This window comes from Manihot esculenta, chromosome 12, assembly GCF_001659605.2.
Source record: "Manihot esculenta cultivar AM560-2 chromosome 12, M.esculenta_v8, whole genome shotgun sequence".
NCBI classification, from domain to species: Eukaryota; Viridiplantae; Streptophyta; class Magnoliopsida; order Malpighiales; family Euphorbiaceae; genus Manihot; species Manihot esculenta.
Window position 1 is genome coordinate 34,956,653 of NC_035172.2, and position 18,993 is coordinate 34,975,645.

General features: G+C 31.5%; 2 protein-coding genes across 5 annotated transcripts; both read right to left on the reverse strand.

The window, feature by feature from the left end:
* Positions 1-4,260: 4,260 nt before the first annotated feature.
* Positions 4,261-12,976, reverse strand: LOC110628150 (small GTPase LIP1). 3 transcript variants are annotated; one of them, XM_021774668.2, is made up of 7 exons: positions 12,211-12,975; positions 11,300-11,391; positions 11,067-11,208; positions 10,019-10,323; positions 5,121-5,174; positions 4,903-5,039; positions 4,261-4,714 (listed from the first exon to the last, which is right to left on the reverse strand). In XM_021774668.2, the coding sequence occupies exons 1-7, from the start codon at positions 12,299-12,301 to the stop codon at positions 4,519-4,521; spliced, it is 1,017 nt and encodes a 338-aa protein (XP_021630360.1). In that variant the 5' UTR covers positions 12,302-12,975; the 3' UTR covers positions 4,261-4,518. The 3 variants fall into 3 exon arrangements, 2 of the variants coding, with proteins under 2 accessions (XP_021630360.1, XP_043804669.1); XR_002489964.2 differs by having other exon boundaries at positions 4,572-4,714; positions 4,827-5,039; positions 12,211-12,976; XM_043948734.1 differs by lacking the exon at positions 5,121-5,174 and having other exon boundaries at positions 12,211-12,976.
* Positions 12,977-14,006: 1,030 nt separating this feature from the next.
* LOC110627806 (probable WRKY transcription factor 51) lies at positions 14,007-15,997 on the reverse strand. Of its 2 annotated transcripts, none has more exons than XM_021774175.2 (3): positions 15,613-15,997; positions 15,380-15,523; positions 14,007-14,459 (listed from the first exon to the last, which is right to left on the reverse strand). In XM_021774175.2, exons 1-3 carry the CDS (start codon positions 15,900-15,902, stop codon positions 14,252-14,254), a joined length of 642 nt encoding a protein of 213 aa, XP_021629867.1. In that variant the 5' UTR covers positions 15,903-15,997; the 3' UTR covers positions 14,007-14,251. The 2 variants fall into 2 exon arrangements, with proteins under 2 accessions (XP_021629867.1, XP_021629866.1); XM_021774174.2 differs by having other exon boundaries at positions 15,380-15,526; positions 15,613-15,986.
* Positions 15,998-18,993: the final 2,996 nt, after the last annotated feature.

An 18,993-nucleotide genomic window follows, 5' to 3' on the forward strand; every position in this document is an offset into this window, starting at 1 on the left:
ATCGGATCCGCGAGTTTTGGCTTTATGTGGGATTTCGGCTTCTCCAGCAAGTTGATGGGCGTGGTTATTTTTCGAGAATTTTTGCAGGGTATCTATAACCTTCATGGGCTAATCTCGAACTGTCTCGGACCACTGCTATTCCTCCAAAAGCTGAAAGTTTAAGACACATAGCACCCATGTTAATAATAATACTGTGGTTGTTCAAAACTGGACGACCGAGTATCACGTTATATGCAAATGGGATGTCTACTAATGCAAACTCTGTATATAACTCTCGCATATACTTTTCATCCCCGAGTATCAGGAAAAGGTTGATGGTACCCAGCATTATCACGGTCTTATCTCCTAACCTTACTAAAGGGTAGGAGACTCTAACAAGATTGTTTTTATTCAAGTCTAACTTGTTAAAAGCATTTAGGATAAGAAGATTAACATAATTACCTATATCCACTAGTACGCTCTTTACCTCATACCGATTTAGGAGAATCTTAACGATTAGCGGGTCATTTTGGAAAAATTCGGTCGCCTTGTCTGCGGGGCTGAACCTTACCTCTTACCTGGTCTATGGTTCTTGATGGACAGATAGGACACTTTTGCTACCCGCTTATTTTTCCCTTTACAATTATTAGGTCCTTTGGTGATGACATGTACGATTCCAGCCATTTCCAAGAACAGAGAAGAAAAGTTCCTTCTTTAGAGAGAAAAAGGGAACAAGTGCCTAGCGTAAACCCAAATGATCAGAGAGAATTCAATGGGTTTTCCGGCAACGAAACCAAATGATGTTAATGAGATTAGGCTAATACGTGGCTAGAACGACACTGTGCTGTGTTTAGCAGAAACCTGTAAGAAAAGAAATGTGAGGCGGTGGTGGGTATCTATGACAGCCATTTTGACGCTCAAGTCAGTATTTTGAAGAATCGAGAGAATACAATAGATGACTCAAAGTTTTAGTAGTATTAGAAATAGCATCCATTTGCCTCTGTGATCATTTCCTTTTATACTATAAGAAGATGAAGATAAATATAGTGTTTTCTAAAAATCTGGTAATGATGTGGCCGCCTACTTAGTAAGGGACATTGCCAGCTAATAGATTTCTGATTCAGCGATCACAGACGAAATGAGAATATGCTTGATAATGGTAAATTTGTGTCAAGATTCGGCCTATCAGGAGAAAGCGAGTTTTGACAGTAAACTAGATGTTAAAGTATTCAGATCTCTCTTTCCTCGAGGGAGGCCGCGTTTCCCACTTGTTAGATATTTGACATGTGACCCATATTTTATGGTGACAACTTATAGTTTATTTTGAAGGAATATTACGTAACATTAGTATACATATATCTTACAAGATATATATAAGTAGTTTTTATTTTTTAGAAAGTAGAAGGATTCGTTGATAAGTTTGGAGACATAATGGTAGATGTACGGAGTTATCAGTTGTAAAGAGCTATAACTAAGGAATGGGCTATGGCTGGCTGTTGAATGAATATTCATTTTAGAGATACAGACTTAATAATAAGAAAGATATGGACACATACTTCAAATAAGAAACTTAGTATAATGACTACACAATTTTCTTCTCTTGCTTGCTTCCTCTGCCTCGTATGGGCTTCATCAACTTAATTATATATAATTCACTTTTCTACCTAACTTCAGTATTCCCATTCAAGTTGGCATGTTTTTCCTAAATTATACAACAAAGAGAAAAAAAACTATTTAATCCATATAATAATAAAATAAAATTACTATTTAATTTATGTAATAATAAAAAATTATTAATTTATTAATAATAAAAAAAATTACTATTTACTCTCTCAACCACTATATACTTTTTAACAAAAAAAAAAAATACAACACAAATACAGAGAAACAGAATAAGATAATTCTAAATCACATTCACAAAATAAGAGTCACACCCTTTTAAAATTTTAATTTTTAAATAAAAATATACTAAATAATAAACTACCACATATAGTTTTATTAATTTAATAAATTAAAATTTAGTGAATTAGGATAATATTGCTAATTAAATTAAACTTAATTTATTGAATTTAAATTCATTAAATTTATGTTTTCATCTTTCTATATAAATGTTAAGAGAATTTTCTTTTTTCTGCGTTAACTCCATTCCTTCATTACCTCGGGCTGACTTGAAGATCATCCATTCAAATGAATTTAAAATTATTATTTTTTAAAGTTAATGAAAAAAAAATTATACTTTTAATTTTATTATAATTATATTCCATATTTTTTTATTAAAATTTATTTTTTACAATTATTTTAATTATTCTGATGGTATTACCATCATTAAAAAATTAACGGACCACATCAATAAAATTTAAAATTAATCAAAAAAATTTTTATTTTATTTTTATTGCAATTTCCTTTTATATTTCTATTTTTTATAAATTAAATTCTATTATTTTAATATCTAATTAAATTCACGTAGTTGAAAATTTATAAAATTATTAAGTTAATTTTTTTATTATAAAATATATTTAAACATTACTATTTATATTATTATTTAATTTTTATTTTTTATCAATAATTTTATAATAATAATTTATCTTAATTTTATTTTGAATAAAATTATTACCAACCGATTTTTTTTTAATAGGCTTACCGTTTAGTATTACTTTTAAAGTTATCATTAAAAAAATAATTTTATTAAATATATTAATTATTAAATATTAAAAACTAATCTAATATAATATTTAACATAATTTAATTTAAAAATAATAAAATAATTTTTTTATAATGCATTAAATTATGGATAATACTAATAGAATGAATTTTAAAAAAATTAATAATATATAAATTAAATATTTAATTATCTAGTCTGATTTGATTAAATAGCTAAAAAAATATATAATTCATCTAAAATTATAAATTCAATTAAAATATTATTAATAAAATAAATAATTATAAAAAAATTATATTTTTAATTTTATTGTAATTCTGTACTAAATTTTAAATTATTATCATTTATATTCTAAAATTTATCAGTGTTGCGTTGGCATGACGGATGAATTAATAAATCTATTAGTTTTTAACTGCACAAATAATAATAAAATATAATTAAAATAATTTTAAATAATTAAATTTTAATTAATAAAAAAATATAAAATATAATTACAATAAAGAAAAATACAGCTTTTTTTTTTACCATTAACTCTATTTTTTATTAAAAGATGAGTAAACTTTATGTACTACGCTTAAGTTTAATGTGTGATCTACAAGAATGCTTAAGATTTTATTAATATTTTTATTCTTTAAAAGAGGCCAGAAGTCAAAGTGTGGAAACTTACAGGCAATTACCTCCAATTCTTTGCAAATTTAATTATTTTTAGGTTACCTCCATTTCTAAACTTGCACGTCTTATAAATTATTTAGGTAAGCTTATCGTTCTTCTTAATCAATCAATTTAGATGTAACAACTCATTCTATTAGCTCATTGTTAGTTCATCAGATCATTGGCTGTTTTGAAATCAAAATCTTCTATTAATTTTACATTATACTTCAATTTGGATATAAATTTAAATAAATTAAATGAAACGGTTCGACTTAAACCGATTTAAATAATTTTTTAAAATTATTTTTTACTTATTTTAAAATGATTAACCAAGATTATTTAATGGTTTCGTGCTATTTATTATATATAATTTTAGTTTTTCATAATCTCCGGATGGTAGGCCATCCTCCCACATGAAGTGAATAGCTAAAAAAACAATCTAATTTGATCCATTAATAGCATTGAGGGAGACCCATGATTTTAAATTTTTTTTTTTTTTTTATATGCTATGGTTAGATAATAAATAAGACATCCTCACAACCAAAATGTTAAAGATGGGTGTGTGTGCATGTAATAATTTCTCATGGTTAAGCCATGCTTCCTCTTTTATATTTGATGACATTGCCTATTCCCAATAGCCAAATAGGCCATATCTATTTCTACATTCAACTAATCTTTGTGCATCAACAAATTTTGCCCATCCTTTGGGTTTCTGCTTTTTCATATTTTACAAATTTTTTATTAATAAGAAATTAAGGATGTAAAATTTAAATATCTGTCATCAGGTATTACAGTCAATTCGAATGACGTGTGTTTTAATTTTAATATTTTTAATTTATGTATTATGTATTTTAATTTTAAATGATTTATTAATATAAAAATTTTAATTTTAAAAAATTATAATTAATAATTTATAAAATAATAATAATATAATCTAAATAAAAAAAATCAGAACAGCTACTACACAAAGGTAGAATCAAACTTGTATATTTTCAACATTAATCAGTGAAGGGGTGAAATTTGAGAACCAACTGCCTCCAGTTCAGGTTGAATATCAATCAATATACAGTACTCCTGATTGCAAACTACAACCCAAAGCCCTTTCAGCCTCAGACAGAAAGAATCAATTTTATCAGTTTACAAACACAGAAAGGAAAGAATTCATCAATTAAATGAAATAGTTCCCCCAGACAAAAAAAAAGGCAAGAATTCCATTTCCCTGTGGACAGTCACACATTGATATCCATACGCTTTGATCTGGCAGTGCTGTTTGTTTCTTGGGAATCAACCAGGCTAAATCTCGGGAAGCTGTAATTCTCAGTCACTGAGACTGGCTGCTGAGGATAAAGCGTGGGAGGTGGAGTGAGATTGCGTTGAGCTGGCAGGGGAGGAAGCATATTATATTTGTAAGGATCTCCACTTAACCTGCATCAACAAAAGTTGTCTTATCACATGTCCCCAAAATTGAATCCAACGAAAGCATAGCTACCCCATGATAATTGATTAAGATGAGAAGTGTAAATGACACAGGACATACATTCAAATTAACAAGCAAGTTCTTGAAGAAGTTCTCGTTAGCAAAGTGCAAAAGCTAGATATTCATCATAAAGTACCGTTTACTCTTGAAAAACTGATCATCATCACTTGAATTCTCGTCTAAACGTTGGACAGGTCTCTGACCTGGAGAAACAGACCAGGGAGTTGGTGCTGATGGTGTTAACTCATCTGAAAAATATCTTCTCCTGATCAACTGAAACAACGTGGAGTCGATCACGGTCTGGAAATAACTGAAAAGAATAACAAAAGGAAAAACATTGACAGGAACACAGACCATGCGAAAAAACTTAATCAAAGCTTCCTTATCATATCTTGCTTCTTTTGCAGCCTGTCAATAGTAAACAAATTAACCATATGCAGGTTCAGTATATTAATGGTTAACTAGTATAATAGTATTTGAATTGCTTGCATAAAATCTAAAGAACATAGTTACTGCTCAAATATCTTCAGCAAGAAAGCAAAATTTAATATCATCTAACGGACCAGCAATTTTATTACTGTTGAATTCAAAGAACGATTTTGCTTGATTGAATGAATCAAAGAATTAATGCCAAAAGACACACCTTGATGGGATCTTTAAAATTTTCTAGCATGGGGTAGTACTAGATGGTAAAAGTATTTATGGAACACAACAGTACTATCCAAGAGGTATACGAAAGACAAACCCAATTAAAAAGGAAGGAAGAAGGAAAAATAGTGAAATAAAATAATACCAGGCTTTAAAGAAAAAGGTGGAGAAATTCTGTGCAAAGGTACAGAAGGCAGGCTCCTAAGTAAGACTATTGTACCAAATAATACAATAATTGGTCCCACCTATCTCACACGTGATTTTCTCATCCATACATAATCTCAATTCTTGGTCAACTGTATAACAGTAACAACTCTTTAAAATTTTTTTTTGGTAAAGTTGTCTCCATCCCGTACACATGTACAACATGAATGTACTAGTACCAGTACCCAATATATAAATTCTATCCATCAGATTTTCCATCAAGAGAATCATTCTGCTGTAGTCTATCTGGAAAATGCTACATTTATCCGTGCAAAAGTATGTAAAGCCAAACATTCTTCTATGAAAAGAACTATTGAATATTGATGGCATCATCAAATACCTTGGAATATAATCCAGATTCCATTTTCTTGTGTGTTGAGTTATACTAGATTCTTTAATGAAATTCTTTCTGTTGTGAGTGTGCATGTGTGCGCAGAAACATAAATGTAAATGGAGGACATAAGCCTGTCGTTACTTCATAGTCAGCCTCCCTATTGATTTTCCATAGCATATTTGTACTATAATTAGATCTACTAAGACCAAAGAACAGTCCGGTCATTCCATCATCTAGCAGTCTTCCCAGATTTGTGATCATTTACCCTAGTGCATCTCTTTAATTAGGTGTTTAGATTACGTGATATGATTGAAATATGATTAGGTCATAATTAGGAAATTGATTTATTTTATTTCTGTTGTATATTCTTGTAAATAGTATATATAACCCAATTCTCTCAAAATCTCTATTTCCCTCTCTATTTTATCAATGTTTTGTGATATTAGAACCTTCATTCAGATATTTGGAATCCAAGTCAGGTTAGCACAACTCTGAAATTTCAATATTTTATTACTTTTGTTGATGACTATTTTCGTTGCACTTGGCTTTTTCTAATAAAGAATCGTTCTGAATTGTTCTCTATTTTTCAGAAGATTTATGTTGAAATACATAATCAATTTGGTATTCGCATTAAGATATTACAAAGTGAAAATGCAAAGGAATATTTGTCTTCTTCGTTCACTCACTTCTTGTCTACTCAGAGTATTACTCACCAGACTTTTTGTTCTCATACCCCACAATAAAATGGGGTTGTCGAGCGAAGCATTTAATTGAATCAGCTCGCACCTTACTCCTACATTACAATGTTCTGTACTATTTTTAGGGGAAAGCTATCCTCACTGCCTGTTACTTGATTAATCGAATGCCTTCTTTTGTTTTGCAGCATCAAAATCATCATTCTATTCTATTCTATTTCCTAACCAGAATTTCAACCAGTTATCTCTGCGTGTTTTCGAATGTATATGTTTTGTTCATGATCATACTCTTAACAAAGACAAACTCCAGCCTAAATTAGTTAAATGCGTCTTTCTCGATTTCAAAAAGGTTACAAACATTATGATCCTACTACTAATAGATATTTTGTGTCTGCAGATGTCACCTTTTTTAAAACTTGTCCTTACTTTTCTTCTAGTCTAGCACACAAAACTTTTATTCTTAAAGCTTTTACTATACCTTCGACTCTTATTTCTCCTTTGCCTCAAATGTGTCCATCTCCCACTTCTACGCCACCTTTTCAAGTCTATACGCGTCAACCTCACCCATCTGATAATAACAATGACGTTTCTCTCCCTGATGTAGATACTTCTAATCACTCACCTCCAGTTTTATCATCACCTACTTCAGTCATGCCTTCAGCAGCAACAGCTACTCTTCTTGCTCTTCGAAAAGGTATTCGCTCTTCTCGAAATCCTCATTTCATTTATAATTTTGTGAGTTACCACCATTTGTCTCTTTCCTATTATACTTTTATTTCAACTATGTATGTTGTTTCTATACCCAATAGAGTTAGAAAAGCATTGGATCATCCTAGTTGGTATAATGCAATAGTTGAGGAGATAACTGCTCTTCACAATAATAGAACTTGGAAACTAGTATCTTTACCATTTGGCAAGTCTACTTTTAGTTGTCAATAGGTTTACAAAGTTAAGGTGACACCTGATGGCAAAATTAATCGCCTTAAGCTCGCATTGTAGCTAAAAGTTACATACAGATTTTTAGGCTTCATTACAGTGGTGTTTTCTCTTCTGTTCGCCTCCTTATCTCATTGGTTGCAATTAATCATTAGATCCTTCATCAACTTGACATTAAAAATGCCTTTCTTCATAGTGAGTTTGCCGAAGAAGTTTATATAGAGCAACCTCTAAGGTTTGTTGCTTAGGAGGAGTCAAGGTTTGTTGCTTAGGAGGAGTCAAGCTTACTATGTCGTTTTCGACGCTCTTCATATGGTCTAAAACAGTCTCCAAGAGCATGGTTTGGACGATTCAGCACTGTAGTTCAACAGTTTGGAATGTCTCGAAGTAAATCTAATCATTCATTATGATAGATGCATCTACTTGGTGGTCTACGTTGATGATATTGCCACTACAGGAAATGATCATGGTGGAATCTCTCAGCTTATGCAACATTTGTTCAGTCACTTCCAAACTAAAGACCTAGGAAAATTGAAGTATTTCTTGATAATTGAAATGGCACAGTCTAAAACAGGTATTGCAATTTCTCAATAGAAATATGCTTTAAATATATTGGAAGAAATAGGCATGTTAGACTGTAGATATGTGAACACTACAATGGATCCAAATGTCAAGATTGTTCCTGAACAAGGAGCCACTAAAAAATCCCGCTAGGTACAGAAGATTAGTTGACAAGCTCAACTATCTCACTATCACGCGACCAGATATTTCCTTTACTGTAGGTGTGGTTAGTTAATTTCTTCAAACCCCATACAATAGCCATTGGGACGCAGTTATTTGCATTTTTAGATATTAAAGGAGCTCCAGGACAAGGTCTACTTTATGAGAACAAGGGTCATTTACAAATTATTGGCTATTCTGATGCAGATTATGTAGATTCCCCTTCAAATAGACAATCTACTTTAGGGTATTGTATTATGATTAGAAGGAATTTTATATCCTTGAAAAGTAAAAAACAGGGTGTGATTGCAAGATCGTGTAGAAGTAGAATATCGAGCAATGGATTTGGTAACATACGAACTCATTTGGTTGAAACAACTTCTTCAGGAATTGAAGTATGGCGACACTGGCCAAATGAAGCTGATATATGATAATCAAGTTGCTTTTCATATTGCAGCAAATCCAGTTTTTCATGAGAGGACGAAGTATATAGAGGTGGATTGTCACTTTATTAGGCAAAAGAGTGAGTCGGGATGCATTTTTACTAGTTTTGTCAACTCAAATGATCAACTAGCTAATGTTTTCACAAACTCTCTTTGAGGTTCACGAATCGAGTATATTAGTAACAAGCTTAGAGCATATGACATGTACACTCCAGATTGAGGAGAAATAATTGGAATATGGTCAGGTTATAATTAGAGATTTGATTTATTTTATTTTCTATTGTATGTTCTTGTAAGTAGTATATATACCCCAATTGATTTGAGAGAAATCATCAAGCATCTTTCTCTCAAAATCTTTGTTTCCCTCTCTATTCCATCACTATTTCAAGAAGTAAAAAAATAAATCTTGAAGGATTAACATTCTCATCCCAGGATGAAAAGTGATCTTACACCAAGCTTCTACCCTTGTTAGAGATATACTTCTACCCTTGTTAGAGATATGAAATTATAACATATCAATAATTGTCACAATCACATGATACATATTAAAACAACAACTTGAACAAACAGATCCAGTGCCAATTTGACAATGAAATTTCCTTAAAAATAAAGAAAATGGAGACATGAGGGTAAATGAATTACATGCACATCCATAGGAAGTAGAAGTGGTGCTCAGTAAAGAAAAATTAAGATAAGGGTCATTGAAATGATTTGAACAGGTGAATTCTATACCAATAAATGCAATAGTTCAGAAGGTTGAGCATATTGAAGTTGCAAAAGAGAATTAAAGGATTTAGTGTTAAAAAGGATAACAATGATTGAGTGATAGAAAAAGATTGAGCGACTCTGGAGTCTAGAGTCTAGACCTTCAGGACATAGTATCCTAAACTGGGAGGAAAGGAGGGGAAAAGATCCACATGGTAACCCCAATTAGGTTAGTTTTATTTAGTTGAAAACATGTTCATTAAACGTCCCAATTATCCCTTTGCCAAGACATGAAGTGTGATGCACACAGACAAACCATAAAGATAAAACAGCAAGGAATTTTTGGATTGTTCTTTAGGAAAAAAAAAAAAAGAGCTTGCGAATTGGTGCTTGCAAATTGGTGAAGTAAATTGAACAAATAGTTGAAATCACATGGACAAGGTAGCAAGGTTGATAATAGAAATTTCATAATGCCTTAAGTTGCTTGTATAATCAGAGCAAGGTTGACACCAATCAATATCTAGTAATCAAAGCAAAGAAAGTGAATGAACAAGTTAAAAAGCTCACAGCAATAAGACCACCATTGCCAGGAAAACTCTCAGTCAATGGAAGTTCCTCACTTGATGGAAGCAAACCTTGCTTCTCAACCCACTGGCGAGCTACATCAACAAGATTGCCACTGCTTCCTCTCGTACCCTCTTTTGTAGCAACATCTGCTTTGTTTCCTATAACAATAAAAGGAACAGGAAGACCACCTGGACCCCCAGAAGCAAGAGGAGCTGAAAATGTCCCAGTTGCAGCAATATCTGATGCCCATTTCTGCAAGCTTGTTTTGGTTCTTCTTTGGGAGAGATCATGTACAAAAATAACCCCTGACAAAGTTTAGGCAAGAATATAAGTAATAAGCATAGATGTCACATCTAGCAAGAGGTGTGAAGGTCATGATAGTTCTTATGAGAAACATAATTGGGGAATTTAAGTGGCCTATTACTGTTAAAGGAAGTGATCCCTGATACCATTTTGAGAATGAAATTTCTTATTAAATAAGCGAGGGGGAAAAAGAGCACGTTTCTACTTGTAATTTAAACGAACTAAAGGTACATAACTTCCTAGTTCAACAATCTGCAGATAAGAGTATTAGACTCAAAATTGTAATGGAAATTATGTAATTTACCATAGTTCAAGTTCAAGTAAGAAATGGAAATTTTTCGCCCAACCATTTTCTAAATCTGCTAAGAGTACCACAAGCCTCAGTTAAAGAAACTCGCTATGTTAGAAAGTAAAGACAACTTCCTTTCTTTAGGCACTGGCATGAAAATAATAGGGTGCCTGAAGCAAACATTTCATTGCTCTAAATCAATGCTGTATAGCAAAGATTTCAATGCACCAGATCAATGGTTAGGAGATTCCAAGGGTGAGAACACCATGGAACTCAATCTTATTTCACAAAAAAAAAAAAACTCCCATATGGAAGTAATGATTACTACTTACTAGAACAACAGAGGATCAGCTTCTCAAATAAAGATGAATCTAGTGATTGATTAAAGTTGTAAGTTCTTTATTCACTTCTTGTATTGTAAAATGAAGTTGCAGAACAAGAAAATTTGGCACTTACCATTTATCTGCGAGTAGAACAACGACCTGCAATCTTTATATCTTTCATGTCCTGACACATCCCATAGTTCAACAAAGAAATCTCTCTCTGCATCACCTTTTATACTGCTTGAAGAGCTACCGGAATTCATATAAGTAACGTGCTGTACGGGAATAATAGGAACACTTAGTAAAGACTTGCACTCCTAAAATGCTCTCCAGTTACCATCAAGTAACAAAAACACTGGATTTTACCTTCACACCAACTGTACACCCAATTGTCTGAGGAGGGCGAGCGATGGAAGAACCTTTGACAATCAGATGAACAAGAGAAGATTTCCCAACACCTAACAAGAAATAATAATAGAACATGAAGTCTAGTTTCAGATACAGCAAGCGGAACATAAAGTACAAAAAGAAAAAAAAACTGAGGGGAGCGAGTGGGAGTATAATCAAGTATCAGCAAAACTACACGAAATTAGGATTATTGTGATAAAACTTGAGAATCATGATAGTAGGAGATGCTTGAGACTTGCAATCAACATTTGACTTCAAGAGACTATAAGATAATTAATAAGGTCAACCAATGCAAGAATTGCGGACATAAATCATTCTTGAAATACAAAAGACTAACCTGTGTTCTAACTTATAACCAAAGCGTGCTGTCCCTTAACCTTTTTAGATAGTTAAGACAACACATTAACAATCCTCAACCACATGTGATGTTATTGTGATCAATACAAAACCCAAAAAACCTTTAAGTTCATTAATATTCACATTATCAACAATTACCTTGTGCAGATTGGGAAGTTACAGAAGAACCACCTATTGATAGTCCATAAAGTTCCTATAATTATTTCACTGGTGGAGATGCACTTATATCCCTAGATGAATCTCTCTGCCACATTATATACCATTTCTTCACATAATTATATAATTTGAGTATTGTCTCCAAACAGAACTGAATAGCAAAAAGAGATCCACGTAGCCGCTTCCACCTAGTTGGGGGATTAAGGCTTAGTGGCCGTCGTGGTTGTGGTGGTGGTGTGTGTACACTTTGAAGGGCAGTTGTGAAAGGTGATGGGAGGTTTATAACAAACCAGAAAAACCAATCGGAATCCCAAAGTAAGCAGAATACCAAAGAAGCGATCAAAAATAAAACAGACCTGAATCGCCGACAACAAGAACTCGAACCTGCCCGCACGGCGGTCCACCGTTCTGGTCCTTGATCTCCCTCTCACGATCCCTCCAAAACATTTTTTTTTCTTCTCTGTAGAACCCAGTAACCAAAATTCAGCTTCTAATGGAACCAGCAGAATACAGTTCCCAGCACAGTCGCTTGCTTGTATAATCAGGTCCCATCAAACACACTCAACCTAATCGAGAAACAACAAAGTCTCCAAAAGGGTATTCCAGAAATCAACCCAACATCCATATTACATTAGAAACGAACCATGATCTAAGTTCATATTGAAGAACCAGGGAGTGACGTTCCTCAAAAATCTTCAAAAGCCCGATTAAGAAAACAGATCCAGTAACAAATCTTAAAATGGGTGTCTATAAAAGATGATAATAAGAAGTGAGTTTATCTAGAAATTCGTCCCGGAGCTCAGTATAGAATGAATAAGAGATCTAAAAACAGAGAGATCATATACGAATCTCTCACTTGAATTCTGTAAAGTAACAAGAAGTAAAACTTGATTAATGGGGTTTAGGGAGGAAGCTATCCGAGAATAGAAAATGGCGAAAACAAGTTAAAACGGCGCACAAATAGACTGGATTAGATGGGCGATTAGCAAATGATAAGTGCCGGGGTTGGCTATATCTGCCGGTGGTTGCCGATCTCCAAATCAAGGGAAATTTATAAATCGTCGCAATTGAGGTTGAGAAGCAAGCGTCATCAGGCGCTTGAAACTAATTAAAATCAAAGCCTCTTTACTCGGAAAATTTTATATTTGCATCTTTATTTTTAAAAAATTATTGAATGATAATATATTTTCAAAAAAAAAATTAAAATTTCGACGTGATATTTTTTAAGTAGAAAATTGGAATATAGATATTTGAATTTAGTTTTTTTTTATTTTTAGCCATTAAAACTATTTTTAATGCAAAAATTTTTTTATATAATCTAAATTTTTTCAAATATTGTAATACTTAATATTATTGAGTAAAACTAAACTTTCAGAATACATAAATATATTTTTAGCTTATCTTACATTATATAAGTTGGAAAATTACTGTCATCATTATATTTTTTTTTACGTTTGAAAAGTAAGCTTTAAATATTTATTTCTTAATTATAACTACATTTGTTTTATAAAAAAAAAAATTATTGATAAAGCAAGCAATAAATGAATACTAGCTTTTATCACATTTCTGCACAAAATTATTATTGGACTTGTAAATTTATTTCACCCAATTTTATTTAACATTTTTGCCCTGCATAATTGATTTACAGTTTTATTAAACACGAATAGGAATGAACAGTAAGTCAGTTCGATTGATAATAAATTAAAAATTAAAATTTTAATATTTATAAAAATTAAATCAAATTAATTTTAATTAGAAATTAAATTGAATTAATTCAGTTTAATGAGTTTAAATTTTTAATAAATTTTTTATTTTTCACACTATATTTTTTAATATTTTAAAATTTAAATTAAAATATTTTAATTTTAATATAATTTAATCTCTTTATATTATTAAAAATAATATATTATTATTACTAATCAGTTCGGTTCTTATTTTTTTATTTTTTTATTAAAATCGAACTGAATCAAAATAATTAAAAATCGAATCGAAATGAAGAAAAAATATAACTGAATTTTTAAATTAATTCAATTCGATTAATTTTTTTATTTGAATTAAATACTGCACAATAAAAAAATAATTAATTTCAATATCTCAAAATTTATATATATAGTCATGAAATTAAATAATTCTCGACGGATATAAACGGACATGACCTTATACACATGAGTGAGCTTTATTTATTGGCCCGGGCCCAGCCCAGTGCAGAGGAAGTTCCTGTGGGCCAGGCAATTGGAAGGGAACATAGTAGTAACAGTAGACATGACTATACCATAACACAAAATTATATATAATCAAGCTCATAAAATTACATAAAGCAAGTAGCTAGAGTTTTGATGGTATAAAAGTGATGATGAATTATGCTAAAGAGGGAAAGGGGAAATAGAAAGAAGAAGGCTATGAAGAGGAAGAAGAGTGTTGAGAAGGAGAAGAAGAAGGTTGCAAAGACCAGCCATCTGCAGGGATCTGATTATAGTAAACCACACATGGACTCTCATGGTTGTGGATTCCTTCATAAGTTGTTATCACATAGCTTGAGTCTTCTCTGTCCCTTTCTACTCTCTTTTTTACATTGCATCCTCCACTTGAACATTTATAATAGTTCCTACAACATTCAACAAAATATAAAGAATGAAAATCTATAATCTTTCATTGTGTCCCATGATAAACTTCATGGGATCCTCTCGTCTGAAAGTGAATTGAATTGTCTGTTCTTATTAAAAAAACTGATTCTTAAGTTTTCCGCAGACCATGTTGGTGTAATCAACTTGCATGGCCTCCTAGCTCTGACCATAGTATTAACTGGTTTAAATAAAACTCTACAATTTAATTATTTAACTTTCTTATTATATATTCTAAGTTAATATCTAAAAGTGGAAGTCCACTTCAGTTTTATGCACGTATGAGCCGTGTGGGTTGATGTGATGACGATATGATGCCTTTGGGTTTGGAGATCGATTGTAAATCGGTCCCCTTTCCATTGCTGGAATCAACATGTTAAAGCTAAGATTCAAAACCACGGGAGTGGCTTGACCCCCATCTGTCTCTTTTAGAAAAATAATGGCGTGTGTGCGATGTGACTATGTCAGTGTTTCTCCTTCAGTCACCTTCTAAGTGCAAAGGCTATAACAATTATGGGCGATAAATATTTGCATGGTCTATTTTCAGCAACAAACAAAAGATACAGATTGTGAGAAGTTAAAAGATACGAGAGTTTAAATCTTGATGTTTTTATCTTTTTAAATTCTACAAAAATAGGGAGGAAAATGAATTCCTTTCCCTATCATCTAGAGAAAAGAAAGGTGGTAATGGGCTGTTTGTTTCTCGGTAATGATTAGAAAAACTGCTTTTTCATATAAATCAAAAGTAGCATTAAAGAAGAGATCACTAAGAGGATGTGTGCAAATGGGTTAATTATAATGCAATATTATCAAAACCCAGATGATTGTTTCATCATTTAAAATGAAAAATATGACTAATTAATAATAAACTACATAGTTTTTTATTAAATAAATAAGTAAATACCTTGGATTAGGGCTGTTCTTGACCGACTTCTTGCCGTACTTCCTCCATTTGAACCCATCATCCATGATCTCCAAATCCGATTTGGTTCTAAATGCAACCCTATTCCCCACTTCAGATTTGTCTTTCTTCATCCCTTTCTTGCATCTACTGTATATTTATATATATATAAAGATCATCAGCATACTAAATTAATATATATCTTAATTAAAATTAATTAATTGAAGATCTCTCACTTGCTGCTAGTATTTCTTGATGTTGCACCACCATCACCACCGGCACATCCACCACTGAAAACCTGCTCCGATGAGATCATACTCTGCTCTGAAGTGGTGGAATCATCAGCAAAACCATTAATATCAGCATCAAGCATGAGATAATCCGATAACTGAAACTCCGCCGGAAAAGGATCGAGGATATTCTGGTGAAAGTACTGATTCTGATGAGGAGGAAGGTTATTAGGGTTAGGGTCAGAAGGGTAATCCATTATCGGCGGCTGCAGGAAGCTGGAGTAGGAGGTGGACATGTATGAGATCCTAGAAGAAGCTCGCCAGCAAGCAAATCAAGAAGAGCATCAAGAAACAAGACTAGTAATAAAAATGGTAGGTGTGCTTCCAATACATATATATATATTATAAATAATTAAAAAAAATTAAAAATTAAAAATTAAAAATTAGAAAAGAAAAATCTTAATCATAATCCAAAACATTATCTTTCTCACCAGCTGCCCCTTCATACACACTTTCCCGGAGGGATATATCGAAGGTGCTTCACTGGTGCCACGTGTCAATCGTACAGTAATGTTTAGTACGTCACTTTGGTGACGTCATCGTGGCGGTATTTGGGATTTTGGGACCACCTTAAATTTGTAGTATTGTTTTTGATAGGTTGAGACGTGCTTGGTGCTGGTGTGGTGGTGGGAGAAGAGAAAGTGTTGGGTGTTTCTGTTCATATAAAAGAAAATGGTCCGCCCATGATTATGATACTCCTACCTTTCTTTATTAGGGGAATATGATCCATCATATAGATGATGTCCTTTTTGTTTCTCCTTGAATTTAGGGAAAATTTAAATTAAACTGAATAATTTTATTTTATTTTATTTTATTTTTTATTCAATTGCTTCAAGGAGAATGTCAACAATAGTTTAAATTTGATTCAGAATTTTTTTTATTTTGAGCCAAATTTCAATTTAACTTATTTTCAACTAGAGTTAAATAAAATAAAAATTTATTTATTTTAAAAAATAAATCGAGATGAATATATTTTTATTGAGGTAACAACTCAATTCACTTATAATATTTATGATTTTTTATATAAAATAATAATAACTTTATTCATGTAGAAAATAAATTGAAATGAATTTATTTTTTATCAACTTGATTTTCAAATTACTCGATACATTACTTTTTATATAAAAAATAATAAATTTAAAATTAAAAAAAAATTAAATTGAAATAACTTATTAGGTAAGTTATATATATTATGCAAGAGAAAAGAATAATTAAAGAATAATTGAAGAGATCGACAAAGATGACCTCATATGACTACACGCCAATATTTAATTAAGACCCAAAAACGATATCGTATTAATTTAAATAAAAAATTAGAATTTGTAGACGATTGTAGAAATTTATAGAAAATATAATCTCTTATATAGTTTTTTTTTTAATTTTTTCGTTAATTAAACACTGTGTATATAAAGAATTTCTCCGATTCAATAATATTTAAAATTGTCACAATCACAATTCTGTTTGCTTTACAAGGATGAGACAAGGAAAAGAAAAGAGCAAGACATGCACTCTTTATCTTCATCTTCACTTACGTTGTTTGTTTGAAATATGTTTTAACTTTATTCATATGGATGCGTAAGAATGGTAGAATTTACTTTAAAAAGTAAAATTTATTTTGTAAAAACTAAAGTGACCTAGCTGTATTAATTCAAAATAATTAATGTGAGTTACGTGTGTGTTTCTCTTTAAGCTACACAAAGAAACCCTAATGCAAGTCTACTTTTAAAAAAAGAAAAAGGGAGATTCCAACATTGTGCTTCATGTAACGTTAAAATGAATAAATTTTATTTCAATTTCAATTAAAAATTATTTAATTTTTAATTTCATATATTAGGTTTGTCAACGTAAAAATGAGACTATAATGTATAATTTGATTTAATGTTTTTTTGCTCAAGAATTTTGGATGCAAACTGATATAGAATGACAATATCCATATGTGTTAATTTATTGATAGATTGATTTTTAGAATAAATGCAAATTAATATTCATGATTTGTTGGGTATTGTGGACTAATAGGAACTTTATTGTGTGGGAATATAAAGGACAGTCTCTCTCACAAGTTTTCCATATGACCTCATGGTTTCTACAAAATTGGACTGTTGTTGCTGCTTCTTCCTTAGCTACTACTGCTGCACCAAGTTCAGACCACCTGCGTTCATGGCAATGGCCACCGAAAGGATGGATGAAGGTCAATGTGAATGCATCTACAGGGCTGAGTCTGGGTTTTGTGGGTTTAGGTGTTGTTGTACGTGACTCATATTGGAAGTTTGTGGGAGCTAAGTTTGGCGTTATACAGGTTTCTTCTCAGCAAAAAGTGCAGAAACTATAGGCATTGTGGAAGTTTTAAGTTGGATAAAGAGTGAAAGTTGGCAATGGGTTCTGATAGAATCGGATATCCTTTCAGTTGTTCAAACAATTAATTCATTATGTTTTTCCGTTAAATCATTCTTTGGTTTAATTGTTAGTAATTGTAAATCTCTTTTAAGTGAGATCATTGATATTAAATATTGTTTTAGTTATAGATCTGCATGGTTGCCCATTTATTAGCAAGGGGTGTCCATTTATTAGCAACAGATATTCATTCCGAGTCAGGTTTGAAAGTTTGATATATTAATCCACCTCCTTTTATTGTATTTCTTTAAGCAATAATAAAATCACAAATATTTTTTTCGAGAAAAATCTATCTCAAATATCAGTTAAAAATTTATCTATTTTAATTGATAACATATAATATATCTTTTATTTATTCATAATCTATATTTTAATGATTTTGTAAAATTTTAATTTTATTTTTAAAATGTAATATTTAGAAACTTATATTATTGTGAATATATTTTTAGGAAAAATTATTTTTTAGTCCCTAAGATTTAGCATAATTAACATTTCTATTCCTCTATTTTGGCGACTCAATACTTAAGTCCCTCACTTTCTCTTCCGTTCAAATTCGTAGTCCTTCTGTCTAAAATAGCCATTTGGGACACGTGAATTGACAAAATTGACCCTCACTGAAAGTCCCATTATTTTAAAATCATGAAACCCAAACCCAATACCTCTTCACTGCAGATTCTTCTTCTTTTTCCTCATACTATTTCTCTAACTCTCCATCTCCAAATCACTAATCCCTCAGTTCCCATGTCAGTTCTCACCATAACTCCTACCTCTTTTGCAATAAATCTCTCTCTATTTTTGCAAGAGCTCACTCTCTCATCTCTCTATTAACCCTCCAATAAAAGAATTTACAACTCAAATAATAATTTAGGGATCCGAAGACTTGGAATCTCATCTTATGAATGATGGTGGTGGTGTTGATTGGGGAAGTGGGGGTGG

What these genes read in the sequence shown, in the direction of transcription:
- LOC110628150 (XM_021774668.2), bottom strand. Translation starts at nt 12,301, where the DNA reads ATGTTTTGGAGGGATCGTGAGAGGGAGATCAAGGACCAGAACGGTGGA. An exon ending in TCTTGTTGTCGGCGATTCAG is followed by an intron (nt 11,392 to 12,210) that starts GTCTGTTTTATT and finishes ATTTCTTGTTAG; the next exon opens with GTGTTGGGAAATCTTCTCTT. An exon ending in GTTCTACTCGCAGATAAATG is followed by an intron (nt 10,324 to 11,066) that starts GTAAGTGCCAAA and finishes AAACTTTGTCAG; the next exon opens with GGGTTATTTTTGTACATGAT.
- LOC110627806 (XM_021774174.2), bottom strand. Translation starts at nt 15,902, where the DNA reads ATGTCCACCTCCTACTCCAGCTTCCTGCAGCCGCCGATAATGGATTAC. An exon ending in TCAAGAAATACTAGCAGCAA is followed by an intron (nt 15,527 to 15,612) that starts GTGAGAGATCTT and finishes ATAAATATACAG; the next exon opens with TAGATGCAAGAAAGGGATGA. An exon ending in AAGAACAGCCCTAATCCAAG is followed by an intron (nt 14,460 to 15,379) that starts GTATTTACTTAT and finishes TGAATGTTGTAG; the next exon opens with GAACTATTATAAATGTTCAA.